Source organism: Pseudorasbora parva, chromosome 11 (assembly GCF_024679245.1).
Source record: "Pseudorasbora parva isolate DD20220531a chromosome 11, ASM2467924v1, whole genome shotgun sequence".
In the NCBI taxonomy this organism is placed as follows: domain Eukaryota; kingdom Metazoa; phylum Chordata; class Actinopteri; order Cypriniformes; family Gobionidae; genus Pseudorasbora; species Pseudorasbora parva.
The window spans coordinates 27,404,707-27,429,035 of record NC_090182.1 but is presented as its reverse complement, the minus strand read 5'-3'; the positions used below and the strand labels follow the sequence as shown (position 1 = coordinate 27,429,035).

The window sequence follows — 24,329 nt, the reverse complement described above, 5'->3', positions numbered from 1 at the left end:
TTCCAAGTCGTTAGGATGAGATACCGCAGCTCTTAAAGCTTTTCTGTTTGGTCAGGGATGCACTGATTTATTGTCATTTGCCAGCATGAATTTGATTTGGACTGTGAGAGAGTGCTAGAGTTATGGGCCAGAAGCACAAGGGACATGGTGAACTAAAATATGACAATTTTTAAATTGGGTTCCAAAGGGCGCGTGGAGAGCCAGGCGCAGGCAGTCACAGAGTGAACGAAGGAAAGGAGCAATTAGCCACCAAACCACCCGACATCACTTACCCCACAATGACCACATCACATTCACACCCTGTTGCCTGTCAGATGGAACTGGAGTCAGCCAAACTCATTAGATATATATACACACACACACATACATAATCATCCGCTCAGCTACCAGCCACTTACACTGTCTCAGTTTTATTCAGAAAGCTTTTTAGACTTCAAGATTTGTGACAAGCTCAGGGGCAATATGTCTCTTCGAGGCCATTTTGAGATTGTAGTAATACTGGAAAGCATTTAGGAGGCTGATTCTATTGTAATATATGCTACTTTTACCCACTTAGTAAAAACGGTCAGAATAAAAACACTAATAGAGAGTGTGTGTATGTTTTAAAGAGATAAAAGCCTCTTCCATCCTGAAATAACTTATATTATACAATAGTTTGAGCCTGTGTCTTGCATGCTGAGTGGTCAATATAGCATCCCATCCATGCAAAAGTACCAAAATAATCTTAGTGAAGCAAGACGCCTGGCACAAATAAAACAGGATAGTTGCACGGTCTGTCCAATAGGTTGTACCATTGGTACCTTGGTGGCAATCTTTCAGCTGACGAAACACTGAAAAAAGGTTTCCAGCGGACGAACAGCCTGTGGGAAAACATGGGCTGTGAAAATGAAACATGACCCAGAACCTTAAGACAGTACAACTTATTTATCAGGCTATACTCATTCCCTCATGCACTCATTTATTCGCATCAAATTAAATATGCTGTCTAGCCTGGCAAGGGTCCATTGTAACCGCAAGGATGTGAAACAATTGTTCTGCTGCACAGCACCCATTGAGAACAACTATTAATCTTAGTTTTACATGTCAGGGACTATATCTGCAAGCGGAATGATGCCACTTAATGAATTTACTTTCTTTTTAATGAACATTTACGCCTTAATTATAGGCTAAAAGACATTATATTGTGAGACTAAAATTAACGAATGCAGTATTATGTAGCTATGCGGTCATCAGTGCTGCCACAAATGAAATACTCACTTGTCCGTCATCTCCTGTCCGTTCCAGCAGAGGGAGCCGTTGAGTGCAGTCGGCTCTTTGCTGCACAACGCTTCTCCGAGACCACTGTAGAACTGACTGAAGCCTCTCAGACCAGAGATAAACTCCCTGCAGCAGACAGAGAGGAAATTGAGAAAGTATGAAAGCAGCGGAAAGAATAAGCCATGTGGACTCAAAGAAAATGAAAATTGAAATTAGATCTGCACAAAGAGGCAAGATTAAAAAGAATCAACAGCACAAAGACACAGGGATTTATGGGTGAAAATGAGGGGCATGGAGAAAGAAGATTGAAGAATCAGAAAAATGAAAATGGGGTTGGGGTCAAACACAGTGTGAAACGTGATCTACTCCATTACATGTCGTTTACTGTCTGGCTAAGTTGATTTGAGACATTTTGACTGATAATTGACATTATGCTGGAGAGGAAACAGCCGACTGTGTTGGCTTGGCCGTTCTCATCTGCTCATCAGAGCGAGGGAGAGTGGAACAGCACAGGACAGAGCGGGCAGAAGGCAGCTCAATGTCACTCACACGGCAGGAGACAAAGCCTGTGTTAATGAGCTTCTCTCTGTCATCATCAGCCCGAACACTCACACACACCTCAACTAACAGCACAAATACACAAACACACACTGCATTTCACAACTCATACACATACCTCCAACCTGGATGACTCAGTCGCCCACCTAGTCAGATGTGTCACCTCAGATTTTTGAATCAGCAATTTTTAAGAAAAAGTATATATATGATATATTTGGCATAAAATATTATATAAAATATGATAGAATAATTCTACATTAATTTAATATAATTTATGATATATCATTTATATTTTGTATACTATCATTCAAAAGGCTGGGGTCAGTAAAAGAATTGAATACTTTTATTCAGTATTATTTATTTCAAATACATGCTGTTCTGTAACTTTGATTCATCAAAGAATCCTTAGAAAAAATGCATCATGGTTCCCACAAATATATTATCCAACACTGGTAATAATTTTGATAATAAATGTTTCTTGAGCACCAAAACAGCATATTAGATGCTATTAGAAGGATCATGTGATACTGAAGACTGGAGTTATAAAGCTGAACATTTCAGCTTTGCCATCACACATAATATACAGTGCGTCCAGAAAGTATCCACAGCGCTTTACTTTTTCCACATTTTAGTTACAGCGTTATTCCAAAATTGATTAAATTTAAAAAAAAAAATCCTTAATTCTACAAACAGTCCCCCATAATGACAATGTCGAAGAAGTTTGTTTCAAATCTTTGCAAATTTATTAAAAATAAAAAACGCCAAAAATCACATTCACACGTATTCACAGCCTTTGCCATGACACTCAAAATTGAGCTCAGGTGCATCCTGTTTTCACTGATCATTCTTGAGATGTTTCTACAACTTGATTGTAGTCCACCTGTGGTAAATTCAGTTGATTTAGCATTTGGAAAGGCACACACCTTTATTTATAAGGTCCCATAGTTAACAGCATCATGCTGTGGGGATGTTTTTCAGCGGCAGGACCTGGGAGACTAGTTAGGATCGAGGGAAAGATGAATGCAGCAAGGAATGCAACATCCTTGATGAAAACCTGCTCCAGAGAACTCTGGACCTCAGACTGGAGCGAAGGTTTATCTTCAAACAGGACAATGACCACACAGCCAAGATAACAAAGGAGTGGCAACGGGACAACTCCTCGAGTATGTGAATGTCCTCGAGTAGGCCCACCAGAGCCCTGACTTGAACACGATTAAACATCTCTGGAGAGATCTGAAAATGACTGTGGACTGACGCTCTCCATCCAACCTGATGGAACTTGAAAAAAATATAAGGCTGTAACATAACAAAATGTGGAAAAAGTGACGCGCTGGGAATACTGTCCGGGTGCACTGTATTACTGAATCATGGTAGTTTTGGTACTTATACGTATGTATATATTGTCATACATAAATTAAGGGAGGACTTGAACCAGAGTCTCTTTATGCACTGACATTTAACTCTAACCATAGTTAGAATCAAGTAATCCACTATCGTCAAAAAAGCATTTTGGGTCATGTCTTATCTTTAATAGGAAAAAAAGTGGAAGAAAAGTACAGAAGTAGAAAAAAGGTGCATGATGCCTCTGCACACAGCGTCATTCAAATACTCAAAAACATGGAAGAGACTGTTTGAGTTGGTTGGGAGACCTCTAAAAAGGTCAGTGAATCTACAGTATACAGAGAGAGAGAGAGAGAGAGAGAGAGAGAGAGAGAGAGAGAGAGAGAGAGAGAGAGAGAGAGAGAGAGAGAGAGAGAGAGAGAGAGAGAGAGAGAGAGAGAGAGAGAGAGAAGGAAGAGAGTTTTTTTTAGAAGCGCTCAAGTGGAGAATCTATTACAGCATTTCAATACATTCCACACAAACAGCCTCAGAAGATGTGAGATGCATGAGGAACGGCATTATGGTTGGCTGTGATTCCTATTCCTCACATTTGTTATTCACTCATTTTATTTGCACAGAATTGACTTACTGTCATTTCTATAGCTGCAATGCTTTCAAGCTTTTTTTTGTAGTGAAGTGTTTTTAGAGCATTTGAGCAAGAGCAAGTCAGGCCATACTCATGTTTCATTACTGCTGAATAACAAGATCAGCCATTAGAATCAGTGAAGCGGTTAAGCTCCAAAAGCAGGCCCATAAAAGTGCAGATTTATTTATTTGTTTTTCAAAATGGCTTTATTTGAGAAACAGACTGAAATTGAAGTCCTTATTTGTTTTCAGCTCAAAATATAGGTCTAAGAGGCGCAATATCTGAATATTTGGAAACGCAATTGAGTTTTGAGAGCTACAGTGGATGTGATGTGAATGAATCAAACTGAAGTCTGTTGCTTACACAGAGCAATATAGGGCCCTTACAATTTCTATGATGCAGAAGACGCAGAATTTACTGTATAACGCAGAACGTGTGTGAATTTGGCAAAAGAAAGCACAGAAGCTCTAAGGATTTGCTGTACAGCCCTTCAAAATTCTGTTTAATATGAAGAAATTATGAAATAAATATATTACTATTGTACAGCAGAATGTAGTTATTACAATAATAATAATAATACAGTTTATTAAAACATTATGAAGACATTTTTCAAGAAATATTAAATAATTAATTTTTAATTAATTTTTTGGGTCCCCGATTTTAAAAAATGACTTCCAGTGGAGAAACCCTGTGTATTAAATTATTAAATTAAAGTCACAATGTAAAGTAAGTAGCGACAGATCTTTTCCTTCAAATTGTGATGTATATCCAAATGAAACAGATAAAGGGATGGGACGGACACACAAAATCTTTTTTTTGTACACTGCAACAGACGTGATATCATGTTTATCTTTTTTAAGGCATACATTCAACATATAACAAATAATACTGGGTTCTAATATATAAATATATAAATAAGTCTGCAGCTTTGAAGTTTGTGTTCTTGTAATTCAGTTAAAGGTGCACTATGCAACTTTCCGTCCACTAGAGATCGCCTATTTAAAACAAAGGCATAGTTTGATGACGCCAAGTTTGAGTGCATTATCTTGGGACATGTGATCTTCACCTTACAGCCGGTGGAAAATAGGACTCAGGCAGAAATCACGTTCATGGATGCAGTTATTAACGTTACTGTAGTGTGAAGCAGAGCAAGGCCGGGTGTTGTGGAGCTGAGCACGGCTGCTGGAGTGATTGTTAAACAAACACACAGCTTGCGAGCACCGGGACTTGTATTTATTTATTTATTTATTATTATGACGGGACGGGACACAGTCGCCGGGCACCCGCACTTCCGTGTTTCCGGTCATGATTATAAGGTAAAGCAGCTCTGTTTATCATATTAGATACATTAAAGTGTGTTTATAATTATGACGTTACTCTGTGCGTTTGCTCGGCACTGATGTGACATGTTCACACTGCTAAGAGAAAAGAGCTTCTCCAAATAAAACTGACGGTAACGCAGACGCAATTGACAGGTGACTCCCTCAAACGCTATGCTGACACGTCCCGGTCCTTAGTTAAAATAGCAATTTTCTTACAATTTACAAATAGTTGGAAACATTTGGGATATTGTATGTACTCAACTGAACAAAATATATAACACTGGCCTAGTGGTTTTTACTGCAAAAATACTACATAGTGCACCTTTAAGAGGTCATGCTGTGGCGTATCAATCTTCTGTTGGTTCGTTTCATACAAATTTGCAGGGAAACTTATAAATGGACCCTTTTGAACTTATGAATACTTAACATATGAATGGACCCATCTTTTATTGAAAAAGAAAAAATGTCTATTTATCAGTTTCTGACTGGATAGAGACAGATCTGAAGGCAAGCTTGAAGCTTGGTACATACTCTCCAAGAACAATTCAATTTCTGTTTTCTTGAGGTGGCAAGAACAAGAACAATGTTCATTCTTCTCAGTACATTCAAGAGAAAAGCAGGTACTGAACAACTTCGTTTCACCGCATTAACCCCGCCCACTTTAAATTTCGGACCAATCACACAATGGTTCTCGGACACCTGTAAGAAAAAAAGTTCTGCTCAGACGCAAAGTCGAGAACAAACTGCGAGAACTCCCAAACCAGGGCTGCGAGAACAAAATGACGAAATTTTCTCTGTTCTTGTGGAGTATGTAACGGCCTTGAGGTCAAATGTAAAGGGACGGTTTTAAGCGAACACAATGATTGGAGAAGTCCTGTATACATCACCAAAATGAAGACTGCTGTTTCACTAAAAGATCCAGATATTATCTTTTGATTAGCTCAAAATAAAAAATAAGATCAATAATATGCATTTAGAAGATTACTGTTCACTGTTACTGAATGAGAAAACATTTTCAATCGTTAACTGACTGCTGTTTCTTTAAATCACTTTAGAAATTAGAAATATTGAATTGTGACGTTACCTGCGGCGTCCAAAGAGGGTCTCGTCAGGGTCAAAGTTCACCTGGGGACGGTTGTGGGGCACCAGTGAGGCTGCCCCGTGTTCTTTCGACAGCGCCACAGCACGAGACACCCGCGCGGGAGCGTGCGCGCACAACCCGCTCACCTGTGAACAGGAGAAGATTGGAGGGCTAAATGTGATCACTCTTGGACACGGTCCTGGAAGACATCCAGCTGAGAAAGCAATTAATGAGACAAACTGTCCCTGCAAAACTTTCACCCCATTCAGCTAATTGTTTGGCTGAAGCTGCCGCATTTGCCTCCTGTTTGTTTGTTTGGGTTTGATGACAATAGGATTTACATAACAAAACGAGGCATTGTTGAGTCTGTCAAACACTCTGGCTGTGCTCTTTCAATAATCATAACCCTTTGCAGACATAGCGAAAGTAAACAAGCCTCTTGGTCCCCTTCTCATGCGCACTAAACGCTATTGTTTTTATACGGGACAATATAATAATACTAATACCCTGCTCCCATGCTGGCTGTGTGAGATAATGGAGTCTTGCCATTCTTTCAGGTGCAATAAAAATGCAAATGCCTCTTAATGTTTAGCTTGTGGTTTAATGATTTGCCGCTGGTTTAATTTCCCATGGGGGCTGGTCCAGGGCGTAATTTTGCCATGTAATGCTTGTGGCATATTGTGCCTGCTTGTTCATGAATGAATATGTGTGTGTCTGGGTAAACAGGCTCTGGAATTCTGATGGGATCCAGGACAGGAGATCAATAGCACAAGGACATCTTCATGCGAACGGGGACGGATGCGGGATTGGTCGCTGTGGCTAAATGCTACAAAAAGATCTACTTTTTAGCAACTTTTTCTGAAGCATCAGTGAGCGGGGTGATTGGATTCACCCTGCAGTCATTCATAATATTTTCACAGACCAACAAATATACCAACAAACTGCTGTTGAGCTAAACGACATGATTATCAGCGTAGATCAATAGAAGCTCTTTCTAGCAAACAGCCCAGGGGAGGGTAAATAGATACTGTTGATGTATATGTGTTTGTGTGTAAAAGAGATTAAGAGAAAGAGCAAAAGCCACAGAACTAGACAGAGGAAACAGCGGTATGGCGGAAGATCAGATCCAAGTCTTGACACAAATGCAATCCTGATGCAACACATTCTACCATTGCTTTTTTGCTGTGGTTCCTCGGGTCACTGGGGGGTGGGGGGCTTAAAGTTAAAGAACTGGTTCTTTGAATAAGTACAGCCTATCTATCTATCTATCTATCTATCTATCTATCTATCTATCTATCTATCTATCTATCTATCTATCTATCTATCTATCTATCTCTATCTATCTATCTATCTATCTATCTATCTATCTATCTATCTATCTATCTATCTATCTATCTATCTATCTATCCATCCATCCATCCATCCATCCATCCATCCATCCATCTCTATCTATCTATCTATCTATCTATCTATCTATCTATCTATCCATCCATCCATCCATCCATCCATCCATCCATCCATCCATCCATCCATCCATCCATCCATCTATCTATCTATCTATCTATCTATCTATCTATCTATCTATCTATCTATCTATCTATCAAGGCTAATGTTTTATGTATTTGTGCAGTAGAGATGAGTGTCATAGTCAAGTCATGGCCAATACTGTCTTAAATAGCCAAGTTTAGCACTTTATATTTTAACATGAGATTTTGGACAAATTACAGCACAAAATTGACACATATAGCTACGATAACCTGTATGCTGTGTAAGTTGATGAAAACATAATGTGATGCACTTTCTGTCTCAGAGGTGAGCGTTCTAAAGATGGACAAAACACATACGACTGAAATTTGCTGGTCAAAGACCTACTTTTAAGCTTGTTGTTGGTAAAATGCTAATAATATAATGACACATGCAAGAGTCTGCAAGTGTCGGTTTTAGTGGTTTTAGACATGCAAAGTTTCCACCCGAGCGACAGTATTTTTCATGTCATTACTTAGGCCCATGTGTATAATCGAATACAATACACATGTAACGGTAGCTATATGGATTGCACGAAGGTTCATCCAAAATAAATAGTCATTATTTTAACGGTTAGTTTACCCAAAAATGAAAATTCTGTCATTAGTTACTTATCCTTATGTCGTTCAACACCCGTAAGACCTCCGTTCATTTTCGGAACACAAATGAAGATATTTCTGTTGAAATCTGATGGCTCAGACTGGCCTCCATTGACACCAATGTCATTTCCTCTCTCAAGACCCATGAAAGCCACTAAAGACGTCATTACAAAGTCTGTCTCACTACTACTACAATCATTTTATGAAGCGATTCATAATGGTTCGAAGCTTTGTTTTGAAATAGGCCATCGTTAAGTAAGTCGTTATTTAGTTTTTTTAGCGCACAAAAACTATTCTCGTCACTTCATAAAATTATTGTAGAACCACTGTAGTGAGATGGGCTTTGTAACAACGTCTTTAGTGCCTTTCATGGGTCTTGAGAGAGGAAATGACATTGGTGTCAAAAACTATACAAGACACACCACACAAGTGTAAATGAGAACTGACCCTGAGAAAAGGAAACACACTAACACAGGGCTATAAATACAGTAATAGAACAAAGGAAACCAAACTAGACACAGTTGAAACTAATGGGTAACTATGGAAACAAACAAAGACATAATCAGTATTCTAGGAAAATAACAATGAATCAAAATAACTTCCCTCTTGGAGCGGCATCTCTTCTCTTCTCTAAATGTGTTTACTGGGGTGAGGGCAGGACAACTCGCGTGACATCACAGTAATGGCAAACTGCAACCACACAATCTATTCCCAATGGACAAAATCAAGTCCCGCACTACATTTTTTCTTATTCGAGAAGCCGTTTCACTCGGATATGCATCACAATAGGAGAGAAAAGACTATCGTAACTTACATTTCATGATGACTTTAAACTAACACTCACTTTTAGCAAAGCTACTGCTCTGAAGACTCATGGTAACACACTCAACCCAAATTCTAAACTATCAATGCCAAGCCTCCGTGTGTACACTATTCAATCTAATCCCAGACACCCACACATTCTTCCCCAATGCTTCCTGGCCTGTGGTGTGTGCGCTCATGGGAAATCATTAGTGGCCGGTCTGAAGCATGGTTCTTTCCTGCTGTAATTTACTCTGTGTTGCGGGTCTGCGTCCCAACGGCCTTGATTAATGTGATTGGGTGTGTGTTTGTCTCTGTGTTAGTGTGTGTGTGTGTGTGTGTGTGTGTGTGTGTGTGTGTGTGTATCTGGGCCCTTGGGGAGCTGTGGCACGGGAGTATAGAGCTGGTTTGTGTATGTGAGTCTGTGTGTGATTGTTTCTCTCATTAGAGGGGTATTAATATCAGGCGGGCGACAGAGGATGTGCTGGCTAACAGTAACACTGAGATAAGCGGCGTCTCACAGAGAGGTTCTTTAAATATCCAATGCCTTTTATCTGTACCTCACACACCCCTGAGAGGAGCATTAGGACACACACACACAACCAAAAAAAAAAAAAAAAACGTCACCAGAATGTTCACATGCATCAATGTGCAATGTTCAATAAAGACATGCATCCTTAGCTGAAACAATGACTTTATCAACACAGCTGAAAATACAAAAGGGATCAAATGTGAAGGTTAAATGACAAAGTAGACAAGCTGGGATTTCTATTAAGATAATAAAGCAATAAGCCACTCAAGACGATGAAGTAGTTTTACATCAGTTAAGGACACTGAACAAAATGTCCAAAAAGGATGATTTTATTAAATTAGAAAAAAGCTTGTTTTTAGGTATCCATCTGCAACAGGGAAAATATTTCAATTACATGTTTGACAATGACTGTTACTAAAAACCTGTCAAATCATATTTTTCGCCCTTCAGTCACTATTGTTTTTATTGAAGAACATAATTTGAATATTGCATTGAGTGAGGTTTTGTAAGGAGTGGTGCCAAAATCCCAGTAAGAGAGCTTTACTGAACGACCAATGTTTAAAACGAATAATAAACCAGATAGTTTCGGAAGAAAATGTGAGTGATGCAAAACTTACTACTAATTGTTGATTAAAATGTGGCCTAATTTAACTGATGTGCTCATCTCATTAGATGTCAGGAGTGAGATCAAGAAGCAAGGATTTAGCGAGGGATGGTAAGGACATATTCCCAAACAGCTTAGGGTGTCTATAAAACAGAAATCTTTCTGACAGAGCATTTGACGGATAGTAATGCGTAAGATCTGTTTGGAGGGCATATAGAAAAAGCTGTGTACGATTGAAATCAAGTAAGAATACAGCAATATCCTGGACCTGTCTCTCGCAATTCTATTTTGTCAATGGATGCATAAGCTGAAGTGACTCCGATAATATACCGTAATTGCCATAGGTCATAGGGGTGTTATCTTTTTTTTTTTTTTTTTGTAAAAAAAAACATCTGTTTGTCAGTAGATTTATAGTGATTTATCTAATCACATTTAATATTGCCATTTCATAAGAATGAAAGTGTTTAAATGAGCGAAAGAAAAATGCATTTAATTTGTGAAAGCTGTGGGTCAGTAAGTTCTTTTAAAGGAGCTGTATGTAGAAATGTATTTCAATGAATTATAAAATGACCCTGATATGTCACTAGACATTAAGAAATCATGTTAATTTCAAATACTTATATCACTGACAACTGTAGTCCGGACAGGATATTGTTATTTAAAAGTTGTTGTTGCAGTCTGATGCTTGAGGACGTCACCGCTTTGTGCGAACTCGTCATTCTTTAGCTCCGCCCACACGATACGCCTCCAGGCGCTCTTTTTTTTCCAGAAAGACTCGGTACAGGCTATATTTCTTTTATAAATATAATACAACTTTTTGGAGGTATGAAGGATGCAATACTACTCTATAGGTACTCAAGATTGACATGAGATTGACTGAAACTGAGTGTTTCGCCCCCCCTTTAATTATATTAAGGAAACCTTTTCCACAAAATTTGCTTAGTTCGGTACAACATGACAACAAAACCCAATTAATTTAAGCAAATAATATTTTGTTGAATCAACTTAATAAACTTAAGTTCCTGTGTACTAACTAACAATAGCACATGATAGTATGCTATAGAGCAGGGGTGTCCAAAAGGTGATCCGGGAGGGCCACTGTCCTGCAGTGTTTAGCTCCAACTTGCCTTAACACACTTTGAATAGTATGCCTAGTAAGACACTGATTAGCTGGTTCAGGTGTGTTTAATTGGAGTTTGAGCTAAACTCTGCAGGACAGTGGCCCCCCAAGGGGGAGGATTGGAAACCCCTGCTATAGACAATGTTGGGTTTCACTTTATTTTAAGGTGTCATTTTTACAGTGCAATTATATTGAGTAATATTTAGTAACCACATGTACTTACTTTAGGATTAGGGTTTGGAGTGTCAGTTGCATGTAATTATGCATAATTCACTGTTATTACTATGGGAAGTACATGTAACATGTAACAAAGACATTGCAAAATAAATTGTTATCCAAACTTGTTAATGCATACAACATAAAGAATGCAGTAGGTAAACCCAGCCTGATCTGCTGGCGATTTAATTTAGCCCAGCAACTCAGTCTGGAAACCTTTACATTCATTTCTCCTGCTTCTGTTACACTTTTGCGGAAACCAATCACAGACTGGCTTATCCACCTGGTGCGCTTTTGGTGGGTTTAACATGATGATGGATAGAGAAGTGATGGGTCGTTGCCCGTTGATCACGCCTCTTGTGGTCGGATTGGTTGAAGGATTATCCAATTGCATACAGAGTTATTTGAATAAGGCCTGTTGATCACGCCTCTTGTGCAGTTGAAAATACAGAGAAGACTCCTAAAACCAATGTTCAATCTTAAAGTGGGCTTGGTTTGTAGCCTGACAAGCCAGACCCACATCAAGATGTTTGGTCTGGAAACTCACCATTGACAGGGCTCAATCCGAGGGGCGGGATAAACGGTTGTCTTTCAAATTCCCTCTGCACGCGATAGGATAGCGCTATACCAACCAGAGCAACGAAGGTGAAACAGAGCTTGTTGATAGATTAAACATTCACCGTATCCGGTTGGCTAAACTCCGAACACATCTTCCCTTTTTAAGAATGACTTCAGTGCCGTTCTTTGTTCTTTTCTCAGAGAAAAGCTTAACTCCAAGTCTTCCAGAATTGCAGTTAAAGCTGATTCGAAAGACCGCCGCCGTTCGCCAGTTTCTGTGTTTACTAGAAGCACGCAAACTCAACTCGGCCGTCGTCATTATGGCCCCGCCCGCCGACTCTATACACGATGTGATTGGTCCGTCCAGAGTGAGGGGAATACAGCTCAGAAGGGTATTGAGAGTTCCTAGACTACACTTGTGGGCAGATTAAATTTGCTGCCGCTAGGGTGCGTCTAGATTTCTAGGCTACTTGGTTTGGTGATAGCCAATCAATAAAGGACGAGCACGTAAGAATAATTTAATCTCAGAACTGACATTGTACAACAAAAATGTAGTCCCATGTAGTCATAGTCCCAAAACAAAATGATTAAAGGGGGGGTGAAATGCTGTTTCATGCATACTGAGTTTTTTACACTGTTTTTTAGACTTGGATTCCCATCCTAAACATGGACAAAGTTTCAAAAAATAAGTTAGACGTTTGATGGAGTATTTCTGTGTAAAAAAAAATACCTTTTCCGGTTCCTCACAAGTTTTGGAGTTTTTTTCGATTATGGGTCAACTTGACGTAGATGGGGCGGAATTTCCTTGTACGGGCCGTACAGGCTCTTCTCCTGGAAGGGTGCGTGCGCAAACAGAGCGAGCAAATGCACGCCCCATAAACACTGCACTCACTGCAGTCACAGGACTTCACCAAATCAACAACGTCACCAAAGGAGTGTGTTTTTGATGAATGGTTCCAGCGATAAAGGTTCACAGTCGTGCTTTAGAAGCATTCGGTGAGTAAAACTGTTTCAAATGTCTATATTGTTGGCTATCGTCGCGTAAGTAAACATCAACAACACAATCGTATATAGTTCATTTATCAATGGAGCATGCGATGTATGGTGTGTGTTTAAATACATTTGTTTAGCTGACAACTATAGGTGTCTGTTTGATTATTGTAAAACCACCCAAACATAAAGCTAGGGGATGTTCTCACAAAGCGTGCTTCGTCATTCAAATGAGCTACTCCATTGTTTTTCTATGTATACACTAGTCTGACGTGCAAAACCGTTTTGCTTGCTACTGCTAATGTTTAGTCGACAATAGTCCATAAACCGAATCATGTCCTCATAAACCACGAGTAAACGCACACAAATGTTGACATTTCAATTGTTTCATTTCAAAGGAATTGGAGTGTTTCAACCCCCCCTTTAAATGAACTTCCATTTTACAAATTTGAGTGGAATTAACAATGAAATTAATTTGTGAGCAAAAGCACATTTTAACATAGTAAAATATTTTTTTGAGTGCGTTTTTACTTTAATTTTGATCAAATATATGCAGTCTTGGTGAGCATTAGTATAATAGAAGCTTGTTTCCGCCACAAAATAAAAAAGGTAATTCTCACAATTCTCTCTTTTTTTTTCTCCCAGAATTACGTTATATAAATACGCAATTGCAAGTTATAAAGTCAGAATTGTGAGATTTAAAAAAACGCTATTATCTTTTAAAATGTTTTATTCTGTGGCGGAAACAAGCTTCCACACATAAGACTAAAGACTTATTTTACATAAAGAAAAAAACAACCCCAAACTTTTGAACGGTACCGTATGTTTTTGATAAGTTTAAATGTCTAGTTGACGTCATATCTATTAGGAGCAGTCACAGTCCCTCACTCATGACTGGTGATGTACAAAGCTTTTCCCTCAGGTGTTCTGTCTGAGAGTTTCGAGGTGCTATGAGTGAGTGTGAAACAGCACAGGTCTGTTCTGTTCTCGTCCTCAGTGTCAAGTGAGATGTAACTACAGCAGAAGTCTGCATGCGTCTCCTCATTTACAGCTGAGAGGTCAGAGGAGGAGGAGCTCCACTCCCTTGGGCACACATCGGCTTCCGGAAAACATATTTCTGCTCACTCCATCACTTTCATGCACCCTAAAAGTATGCTTTTCAATCTCTCTCTCTCTCTCTCTCTCTCTCTCTCTCTCTCTCTCTCTCTCTCTCTCTCTCTCTCTCTCTCTCTCTCTCTTTTGTCACCATTGCTCCCTCACTTCTGCTCAGTAACTGGTAAAAATAGTCCTTCATAAATCATGCATTCTTTTCCAGAGCAAAGAGAGAGGGGGCAACACTTTAAAAGGAGAAATGAGAGAAAGAAAGATCACATTCAATGAGAGGTTTGATGAGTGAGATGTCAAACTGCTAGATAGAACATGGCCACGGGGCTCTTCAGACTGAGGTGTAATATCATTGTTTTACAGCAGAATTAGATTCAGGTAAGAACAAGAATCGTTCTGGAAACTTCTGAAGGCACTAAAGCCAACAGGATGAAAAATGGTTATCAGCCACCAGGACAGACACTGTTGCAAAGATGTAGCTTTTGGTTTGACACTGGTAGGATAGTTTAAAGTCAATCAAAGATGTAACATCTTTTATCCTTCACAGTGAAATTGCTTGTTATCATAAACAGTTATTTTGAAATAATATTAATTTTAATTTAAATAAATAATAGAAGTCTTAAAAGTAAATTATTTACTTTTAGAAGTCAAAAAGTTATAACCAATAAACAATATGAATTATTATTTAATTGAATTAATATTGATTCATTATTAATCCTGTTTATAAAACAGAAGCCTTCTAAGCATAAATAAAACGTACATGCTTGTGTAAGGCCGCCCAAATCGTCCCAATGGAGGCTAACGATCGGCGGGTGAAGGTCGCTGCGCGTTCGGGCTTTTCAGCGGGGCAAAAGGGGATTTATTCCAATTTCTCTTTATCTAGAATTTAGGTTAGAATGCCAGTTTATTTGGTCATTTATATTTAATAGTTTAAGTACACATTTAATTATTCCGTTTAACCTTTTGTTGAAATTATACCCAACCTGAATAATTCCAGAGCAAGTCAGAATCAATCAAAGTGTAACAATTTATTAACAGTCAGGTAAATGTATAAAGCCAATTACATAGTCAATTCAAAGGTAATTCATATATAACATCAAATACTCTGAAGTAAAGAATGAAATATATACCTGGCTTCTGAAAACTACATAATGCTGGCTATCTTGAGACATCCAACATTACGGACTGACCGGTTTAAAGTGTCATGCCCTGAGCTCTTTGCAACATTCCCTTAAAGGGATCCCCTGGTGTTGAGACTTGTATGGCTTAATATAACATAAATGATGTCTCTTACTGAATTATGTAGTAGAAAACCCATGAAAGATCTACGTTATTTTAAAAATCGATTTTATATTTGGACCATGGGCGGCGCCATTTTGTTTGCGTTCTAGGTTGATGACGTAGAGTGGTTGAACTCCTCAATCAGCTGGCATTACCCGTAGCTATTTTTACCACAACGCAACTCGAAAATTGTTTCAGAGTTAAACAAAACCAATGAATTCCTTTGTAATTATACTTAAAACACACTCAAACATACATGTGCACACAAACTCACCTACACAAGTCACAAACAGATCGGCGGGCGCGCACACGACAGGCTCTGTCTCAATCGAGATGTTGGGCTGCTCAGTCTCCACGACAGGGGCTGAATCTGAAATCGACCCTATACCCTTAAATAGGGCATTATTTGAAGGGACGGACATTTGTAGTGTTGTCCGACACCATAGTGCATGTTCGAGTGCAGTCATTCAGTCTCATGTTCCACCGCAATAACGAGTAAAGCCGATTTACAAACAGCTGTCCGACTTCACGCACTCAAATATACATGTGCACACAAACTCTCTCTCTCACACAGACTCTCACACACACCCCAACAGATCGGCGCGAACACACACACACACACACGCACACACACACACACACCCCAACAGATCGGCGCGAACACACACACACCCCAACAGATCGGCGCGAACACACACACACACACGCACGCACTGCGCGCGCATACATAACCCTCAATCTATTCCCTGTGTTGATATCCTGTTCAACACATCCTGTTCCCTAGATAGACTGTTGATAGTAGATTAACTATAATGCCTAATGTGACCAGCAGAGGGAAATATCTAGGTAGGACGATGGGATAAAGTAACGTGAGGAAGAGAGGCAGGATGTTTTGGTGATGATGCATGCGATTGAGACAGAGCAGTCAGGTGTGTGTGTGCGAGCCCGCCGATCTGTTTGTGACTTGTGTAGGTGAGTTTGTGTGCACATGTATGTTTGAGTGTGTTTTAAGTACAATTACAAAGCAATTCATTTGTTTTGTTTAACTCTGAAACAATTTTCGAGTTGCGTTGTGGTAAAAATAGCAACGGGTAACGCCAGCTGATTGAGGAGTTCAACCACTCTACGTCATCAACCTAGAACGCAAACAAAATGGCGCCGCCCATGGTCCAAATATAAAATCGATTTTTTAAATAACGTAGATCTTTCATGGGTTTTCTACCACATAATTCAGTAAGAGACATCATTTATGTTATATTAAGCCATACAAGTCTCAACACCATGGGATCCCTTTAAATACCCAGAAACAAATGCCCAAACTCTTTCAAATGTAAACACGAGTTCACAATGGGAATTTGCATTGATCAAGACTTGTACTGATGCAAAAGCCAAATGGCTGAAAGCCACACCCACCAAACTAAGACAAGATATCTCTAAACTCTTAAAACATTGATTATCTTTTGGTTAACTTCTGTGGAGTTGAGATATTTGTACCAGTCACACTGAGACATTTCAAACGATATCAAACACATATAATACTGTATTGTGTGGATTGACATTGTAATATAGAGATTCCGGGTGTATTTTCAGTGATCTCAGCATGAGAGAGGGAAGGAATTGGGGGAGAGGGGGTCAACAGGGAAAGATGTAGATAAGCTGATACTGAGGTGAGACTTGCGTCTCCAGTGATGTGTGAGGGACAGTTCAGATGTTAATTTCCTTTATTTTCTCAGAGTCCTTGATCTTCATTCAGACATTTCGGCATATACTAGTTTTTTCAGTCTTACACTTGACAATAGCTGTTACTTAAATGCAAGAAAGCAAATCAAATTCTCCTTTTACAAATAAAAGCCGTGTCAAACATACAATTATATACATTTTAATATTCTCTATATATTACAGTTGGTGGGGAAAATTGTGATGACATTGTATCATTAGTTTTTGTTAGGCAGTTTAAGGTCAGATAAAATTGTATCACTAATTTATGCAAAAATCATCAATGTAAAATAATAAATGTAGTTTCACATATTTTTCTTCAACTGTACATTCTGTCAGCTGTTTGCTAGGGATTATAGTTTATTTTACTTTGGTAGAGAAATGTACCTGTCATCCATACTCAAATCTACACCCATGTACCTTTGGCTTAGCCGTGGCATTTTGACACATTTAAAATGTCAGTCTTCCTTAAATTCATTCCTCCATAGACAATCCTAGAACATGTTACGTCAAGGGAGGAAAATCTGTCACTGTGATTTTGGCAAGTAAGATTTGACTCTGGATCAACATATTTTTTGAACGACATTTATGTGATGAAAAAATAGACTTTGGATGTAAAAAAATATGGATGTAGTGTCCGTGACGCCACCCATAGGACTCTGATGAGCCGTTCTGAAGAATGAGTCGATAAATTCATTAAATTCATTCCTTCATGGACAAGGGTTATAGATCATGAAAAGAGCAAACAAACATGTAATAGGAGGAGTATAGTATCTACTTGTCGGACACATTTTGTGAGCTGAGGCTTGAAACAGACAGTGAGGAGATTTAGATGCTCCATACGGTGTGGAAATGAACGGTTCTTTGTCATCACTGAAGTGAGCCACAATATGATCGCAAATGGATGAACAAGCGAACATGACACACAAGCATATTCAAAAAAAAGCCAGCACATACTGGCATACTGGGCCAGTATGTGGTTCGTTTTGAATAATGACATGCTCTCTCTCCTCACCATCATTATTAGACACGTCCCTTACCTGCTGATTAGCTACAAGTTTGTTACTGGACTCGTCCCAAGTCGTTTTGTAAAACGGTTTTTAAAATAACACTTAGCCCTCCTTTAAAGGGGGTTCACCCAAAAATGGAAATTCATTAAGTCATTATTCATTATAATGGAAATTCATTAATAAGTCATTAATAACTACCCTCATGTCGTTCGACACCCATAAGATCATTGTTCAACTTCAGAACACAAATGAAGATATTTTTGTTGAAATCCGATGGCTCAGAAAGGCCTCCACTGACAACAATATAATTTCCTCTCTCAAGACCCATAAAAGGCACTAAAGGCATCGTTAAAAAATCCATCTCACTACAGTGATTCTACAATAATTTTATGAAGTGACGAGAATACTTTTTATGTGCAAAAATTCTAAATAACAACTTTATTCAACAAGTTCTTGTCTTCCATGTGGGCCTCTGACATGAATTCACAAAGCACCATGTTTCTTATGGTTCGGGCATCCAGGAAATACACACGTTAGCACCGTTTTGAGTACTATAATACCTAAAGCACAGTCAATGTAAAATTCAACAGCTTAGATACTGCGCATCTTCCTCTGCTAGTCAATCAATCAATCAATCAACTTTATTTATATAGCGCTTTTACAATGACGATTGTTTCATAGCAGCTTCACAGTGTTAAACAGGACAATATTGCAACAACATTTTATTTGGCTAGTTTGATTTGGATAGTTTATAGAATTAAATATGACCTAATTCATAAATTTAATTTGTATATTTAGTTAAATAACTTGGATCTTAATTAAATTAGTAAACAAAGTTCCTCACTTACGGGTCATGTGTCATAGATATTCTTGCGCATGCGTTCACGTCACAGGCCCACACAGAAGACAAGAACTTGTTGAATAAAGTCGTTATTTAGATATATTTTTTTGGGCGCATAAAAAGTATTTTTGTTGCTTCATAAAATTATTGTATAATCACAGTAGTGAGATGGGCTTTGCAACGACATCTTTAGTGGCTTTTGGTCTTGAGAGAGGAAATGTCATTGGTGTCAATGGAGGCCTTTCTGAGCCATCGGATTTCAACAAAAATATCTTCATTTGTGTTCTGAAGATGAACAAAGATCTTACGGGTGTTGAACAACATGAGGGTAAGTAATTAATGACAGAATTAAAAATTTTGGGTGGACTAACCATTTAAAGCGCCATGGCAGAGCATTAAAGTTGACTAGTCTGTGCAACCCCTATTTTGTTGATCCTGGAACAACATTCCTGTCCAAAAAATTTTTTATAACCCTACCCCGAAACCTAACCCAACATATAATCTGTCCCTAAAATCAGAGGGAAATGATTGGTGAATAACTGATGTAGAAGCACCTAACCATTAGCCTAATAAGTCAGACCCACATCAAGATGTTTGGTCTGGAAACTTACCATCGACAGCTCAATCTGAGGGGCGGGATAAACGGTTGTCTTTCAAACTCCCTCTGCACGCGATAGGATGGCGCTACACCAACCAGAGCAACGTGAAGCGGAGCTAGTTGATAGATTAAAGTTTCACCTTATCCGGTCGGCAAAACTCTGAACACATCTTCCTTTTTAAGAATGACTTCAGTGCCGTTCTTTGTTTTTTTCTCAGAGAAAAGCTTAACTCCAAGTCTTCCAGAGTCGTGGTCAAAGCTGATTCGAAAGACCGCAGTTCACCAGTTTCTGTGTTTACTAGAAGCACGCAAACGCAACTCGGCCGTCGTAATTATGGCCCCGCCCACCGACTCTATACACGATGTGATTGGCCTGACCAGAGTTGGGTTTTTACAGCTTAGAAGGTATGGAGAGTTGCTAAACGATACTTGCGGCAGATTAGATTTGCTGCCGGTAGGGTGCGTCTAGATTTCTAGGCTACCTAACCATAGTTGTAAGCCTAAACTTCACATAAACTGGAAACTTGTCCCTCAAATCTGATTAGTTGATTGGAATGTTGTCAATAAAGAAGTTGATCCAGGACCATGTTGTACATTACTTGTTGAAACCACGTTAATCAAATTCACATTCACGAAAATTACGGCACTTTATAGGCAACGTACAGACATACAAGCCCAAACACCATATTAAGCATTATTGGCCATTCTCCCTTTTATCTGGGTCAACAGCTGTTGATCACAGAGAAGGGAGAAAAAAAGACGATGAGTGAAGGAAAGAGCACAAAATTCTATTTCTTCAGCACTCTTCCCTTGAAAAGAAAAATGCAAGCAAAAGAGCGTAAACTCATAGGTAATCACACACCGGAGTGAAGACTGCCATGAATGTCATGAAGTTTCTGATAGATTCTCAAGCTGAGCTCTATAGTTGTTGAACTCAACCAAGGACTTCACTGTTTGTGAAGCTTTAGCTTTCAAAATTCAGAAACGGTGTGTGGGAAGGTCACACACACCTACACATGTGCTCTGGCCATCAAGTGTTTGAGAGTAGATAAAAGGATCAACGCCACAACCGTGACACGTTTTCAGTAGTGTGACACGTCGACTGTTTTCAAAGTACTGAAATATACTTTTGTAATAAGTAGAAATGGAACATTACAAAATTCTACAATGGATTTGCTACAGCAATAAACTTGATCTCTGTCCTGTTTCATACAAACTCATAAATCAGTTTGTTTGATTAAAAACATGATTCATGCATGTAGCGTAGGTTTGGCTTATTTGGGCAGTTCAAAGGAATCGGTTCAAAACTAAATATCAAAGCAGCTTCCTCAACGCTAGCCATGTTTCCATCCAAACAGTGAATTTAGGAATTTTTGACCTGACCAGACCTATCGAGGCAAAGTCACAGGACTTTTTTGATGCACATTGAGGAATTTATTTTGTACATGTATGATAGTTTATGTGTACAAAGCTCCACATATAACATTCTGAAAGAATAGATATTGGATATTAGAATTAGTTCCTATGACTTCAGGCCATGGTTTATTCATTTGCCTCCTATTTTAGTTAAATCGGGGCAACATTTTATTATTTCTTTCTTTGTTTTAGGCAAACCATGGTCACATTGTACTAATTTGTTGCCTCGTTTCAATTTAGTTAAATCATTGCCACAAATCAAGCATTGCGTTAGTTCTGGAAGGTCATGTTAGTCAAGATCGCTTTAGCTGACTGTCAGCTGATCCACATCTACCTACAGGAACACAACACCTATCACTGCATTCCTATATATATGGTTCATTCAGTTGCTCAGGAGCTAATTACCCTTCTCCATCCCTAGCTCCTCTCACATTCACTTAGGACTGAGCTTTCTGATATTCCTCTTGAATCATACTCATTTCTTCAATTATGTTGTAATTATTGTCATTAAAGGTGTCATGAACTGGCTTTTTAGTCTTTAAAACTGTTATCTGAGTTCAACTTATGACGTTTGCATGTTTTTTTACATTCAAAAACCTCATAACTAATAAGTAATAGGCTAATTTCTACACTGGTTTTGAGGCTCACTCCTGAACACTGGGTTTTGATGGGCACTGAAGACTTAGAAGTTAACGGCCACAGCTAGGATTGGATAAGATTTGCATATTTAATGAGCTTCTGCTCTCGTCAGTTCACATGAGGGAGGGATTGTTTTGAAAGTGGCAACTGGAATATTTCTCTGATGGGGCTCAGTCTCAAAACGTATTTATCAAACAAAGATTTATCTCTCATCCACCCATGATTGATTAATTTTTTGCCCCAAATTGTTTTTTTTGATTTGCCCAATCGGTGGATATAAGTGCGACCACACACACACACTCTTCAAACACAATGGAGATCAATAAATTGATGTTATTTCACTATTTAAGATTCACCGGCCTGCCTGGTGTGCTTACGTTTTGGTGGCCCATCTGAAAAACACATAGCCCCGGGACATTGGGCTTTGCGAGCCCTGGGAGTCTGATCTCGAATCGCAATGAACCAACAAATAAGGGGTTCCAGCCTGTGACAGCATACTGGTATTCTCTGTTAGACACGTAACATACACATAATCGATACGATCTGTAACAATGTAATACTAACGCATATAAAAACATGTTTTATTCACATAAGTGTGCTGCACCCTTTCTGTTGTATCCAATATAGAAGGCACAGCTTCTTCTTCTTCTTCTATCGGCTGTTCCCTTCAGGGGTCGCTACAGCGAATCATCTGCCTCCATCTATTTCTATCCTCTGAATCCTCTTCTCTCAGTCCGACTACCTTCATGTCCTCCTTCACTACATCCATAAACCTCCTCTTTTGTCTTCCTCTTAACCTCCTGTCTGGCAGCTCTAACTTCAGCATCCTTTTACCAATGTATTAACTCTCCCTCCTCTGAACATGTCCAAACCATCTCAACCTGGCCTCTCTAACTTTGTCTCCAAAACATCTCACATGAGCTGTCCCCTCTGATGTACTCATTACTGATCCTATCCATCCTTGTCACTCCCAAAGAGAACCTCAACATCTTCAGCTCTCATACCTCTAGCTCTTCCTCCTGTCTTTTCCTCAGTGCAACTGTCTCCAAACCATACAACATCGCTGTCTCGCATCTCCCTGTCATTTTCCTCATTCATCAGTTCTTCAAAGTACTCCTTCCATCTTTCCCTCACCATTCTGTCACCAGTAAAAACATTTCCATCTCTATCTTTAATCACTCTAACCTGCTGCACATCCTTTCCATCTCTTTCCCTCTGCCTCGCCAACCGATACACATCCCTCTCACCTTCCTTACTATCTAACCTTGCATACATGTTCTCATAAGTTTTCTGTTTGGCCTTTGCCACTTCTATCTTAACCTCACGCTGCATTACCCTATATTCCTGTCTACTTTCCTCCGTCCTCTCACTGTCCCACTTCTTCCTAGCTAACTTCTTCCTCTGGATACTCTCCGGGACTTCTTCATTCCACCACCAAGTCTCCTTGTCTTCTTTCCTCTTTCTTTCCTGAAAGCCCCTCCTGGCCACCTAAAGCTTGCCTCAACTCCTCCCTGAAAACCACACAGCACTCTTCCTTTTCCAACTTCCACCACTTTGTCTTCTGCTCTGCCTTTACTCTCACCACCACCATCAGAATTGTGTTTTAATCTCAATATGTCTGAAAATCTAGTGTTGACCTGTGTCTTGTTTACAAACGATTATCTTGCTATCTTCTGCATGTTTATTGCTCTGTAATGTGATCAGTTTAGCTCTATGAGTTGGTGGGCGGGGCTACAGAAGCAGCATACACATAGAGGCGGCGTTTCACCTTTGTAATACATCATTGATTTGACATCTTCGTTTTCTGGGCCTGGGGTCTATAAAAGCTTTTCTTTTACTGACAGAGAAGTTTTCAGTTCTGAAACTTACAGGATATTCTTATATTACCATGACCTTTTATTTATCAAAGGCTCAAGTGAAAGTTGATTTCTCAATTCATCACCCCTTTAAGAAAATGTATGGATATTGCATACTTTGGTTCTGTTCTGTTGACCCTGAGGGGGATTATCGCTGCTCTCCCTGCTCTTATCCATTCTAGGCTGCATGGATGGGCAGGGAGTTCTTGCCCAGAAGAGATACCGCCAATCCAAAATGTATGCTCACTGCCAGTCATCTTTGACAATAGTGATCCTGACAGAAATATTTCTCACAAATCGATCTTATTTATTTCCCTGAATTTGTAAATGTCTTCTAAATAAATAATAAATCTAACCCACCTCGATTGATGTTTTTATAAGGATATTTTAGGACATTTGCATCCAGCATGTGTCTGTGTGATGAATATGGAAACCCAGCTTGTGCTGATCTCAAATTTGAGACACACTCTCTCCGTCACACGCACTGGCCGGTTATTAAGCGATAAAGTACAGAACCAGCTTCACGAGCATCAGTGTCAATGGCACTTTAAGCTGAAGGACGCATTACCATATATATGGAGGTCTGGGTGAACATACAAACACCTGTACTGAGTAAACACAGACTTTAATATTGCATCTCTCCCAGATATCCAGAGAATGGACTGGCTGAACGTTTCTAGAGCACATAAATTTAGCAACAGAGACATATGCAAGAGAGATTTGAACATCAGATATGAAAA

General features: G+C 39.2%; 1 protein-coding gene across 1 annotated transcript in view; it reads right to left on the bottom strand.

Annotated features, from left to right (window-relative positions):
* The window catches only part of gpc3 (glypican 3), a 173,809-nt gene that overhangs the window by 65,399 nt on the left and 84,081 nt on the right, over positions 1 to 24,329 (bottom strand). Inside the window, exons 4-5 of the mRNA XM_067457674.1 lie at positions 6,188 to 6,330; positions 1,258 to 1,383 (exon numbers count right to left, since the gene is read on the bottom strand). Coding sequence (XP_067313775.1) covers positions 1,258 to 1,383; positions 6,188 to 6,330 — 269 coding nt within the window. The remainder of the gene's footprint in view (positions 1 to 1,257; positions 1,384 to 6,187; positions 6,331 to 24,329) is intronic.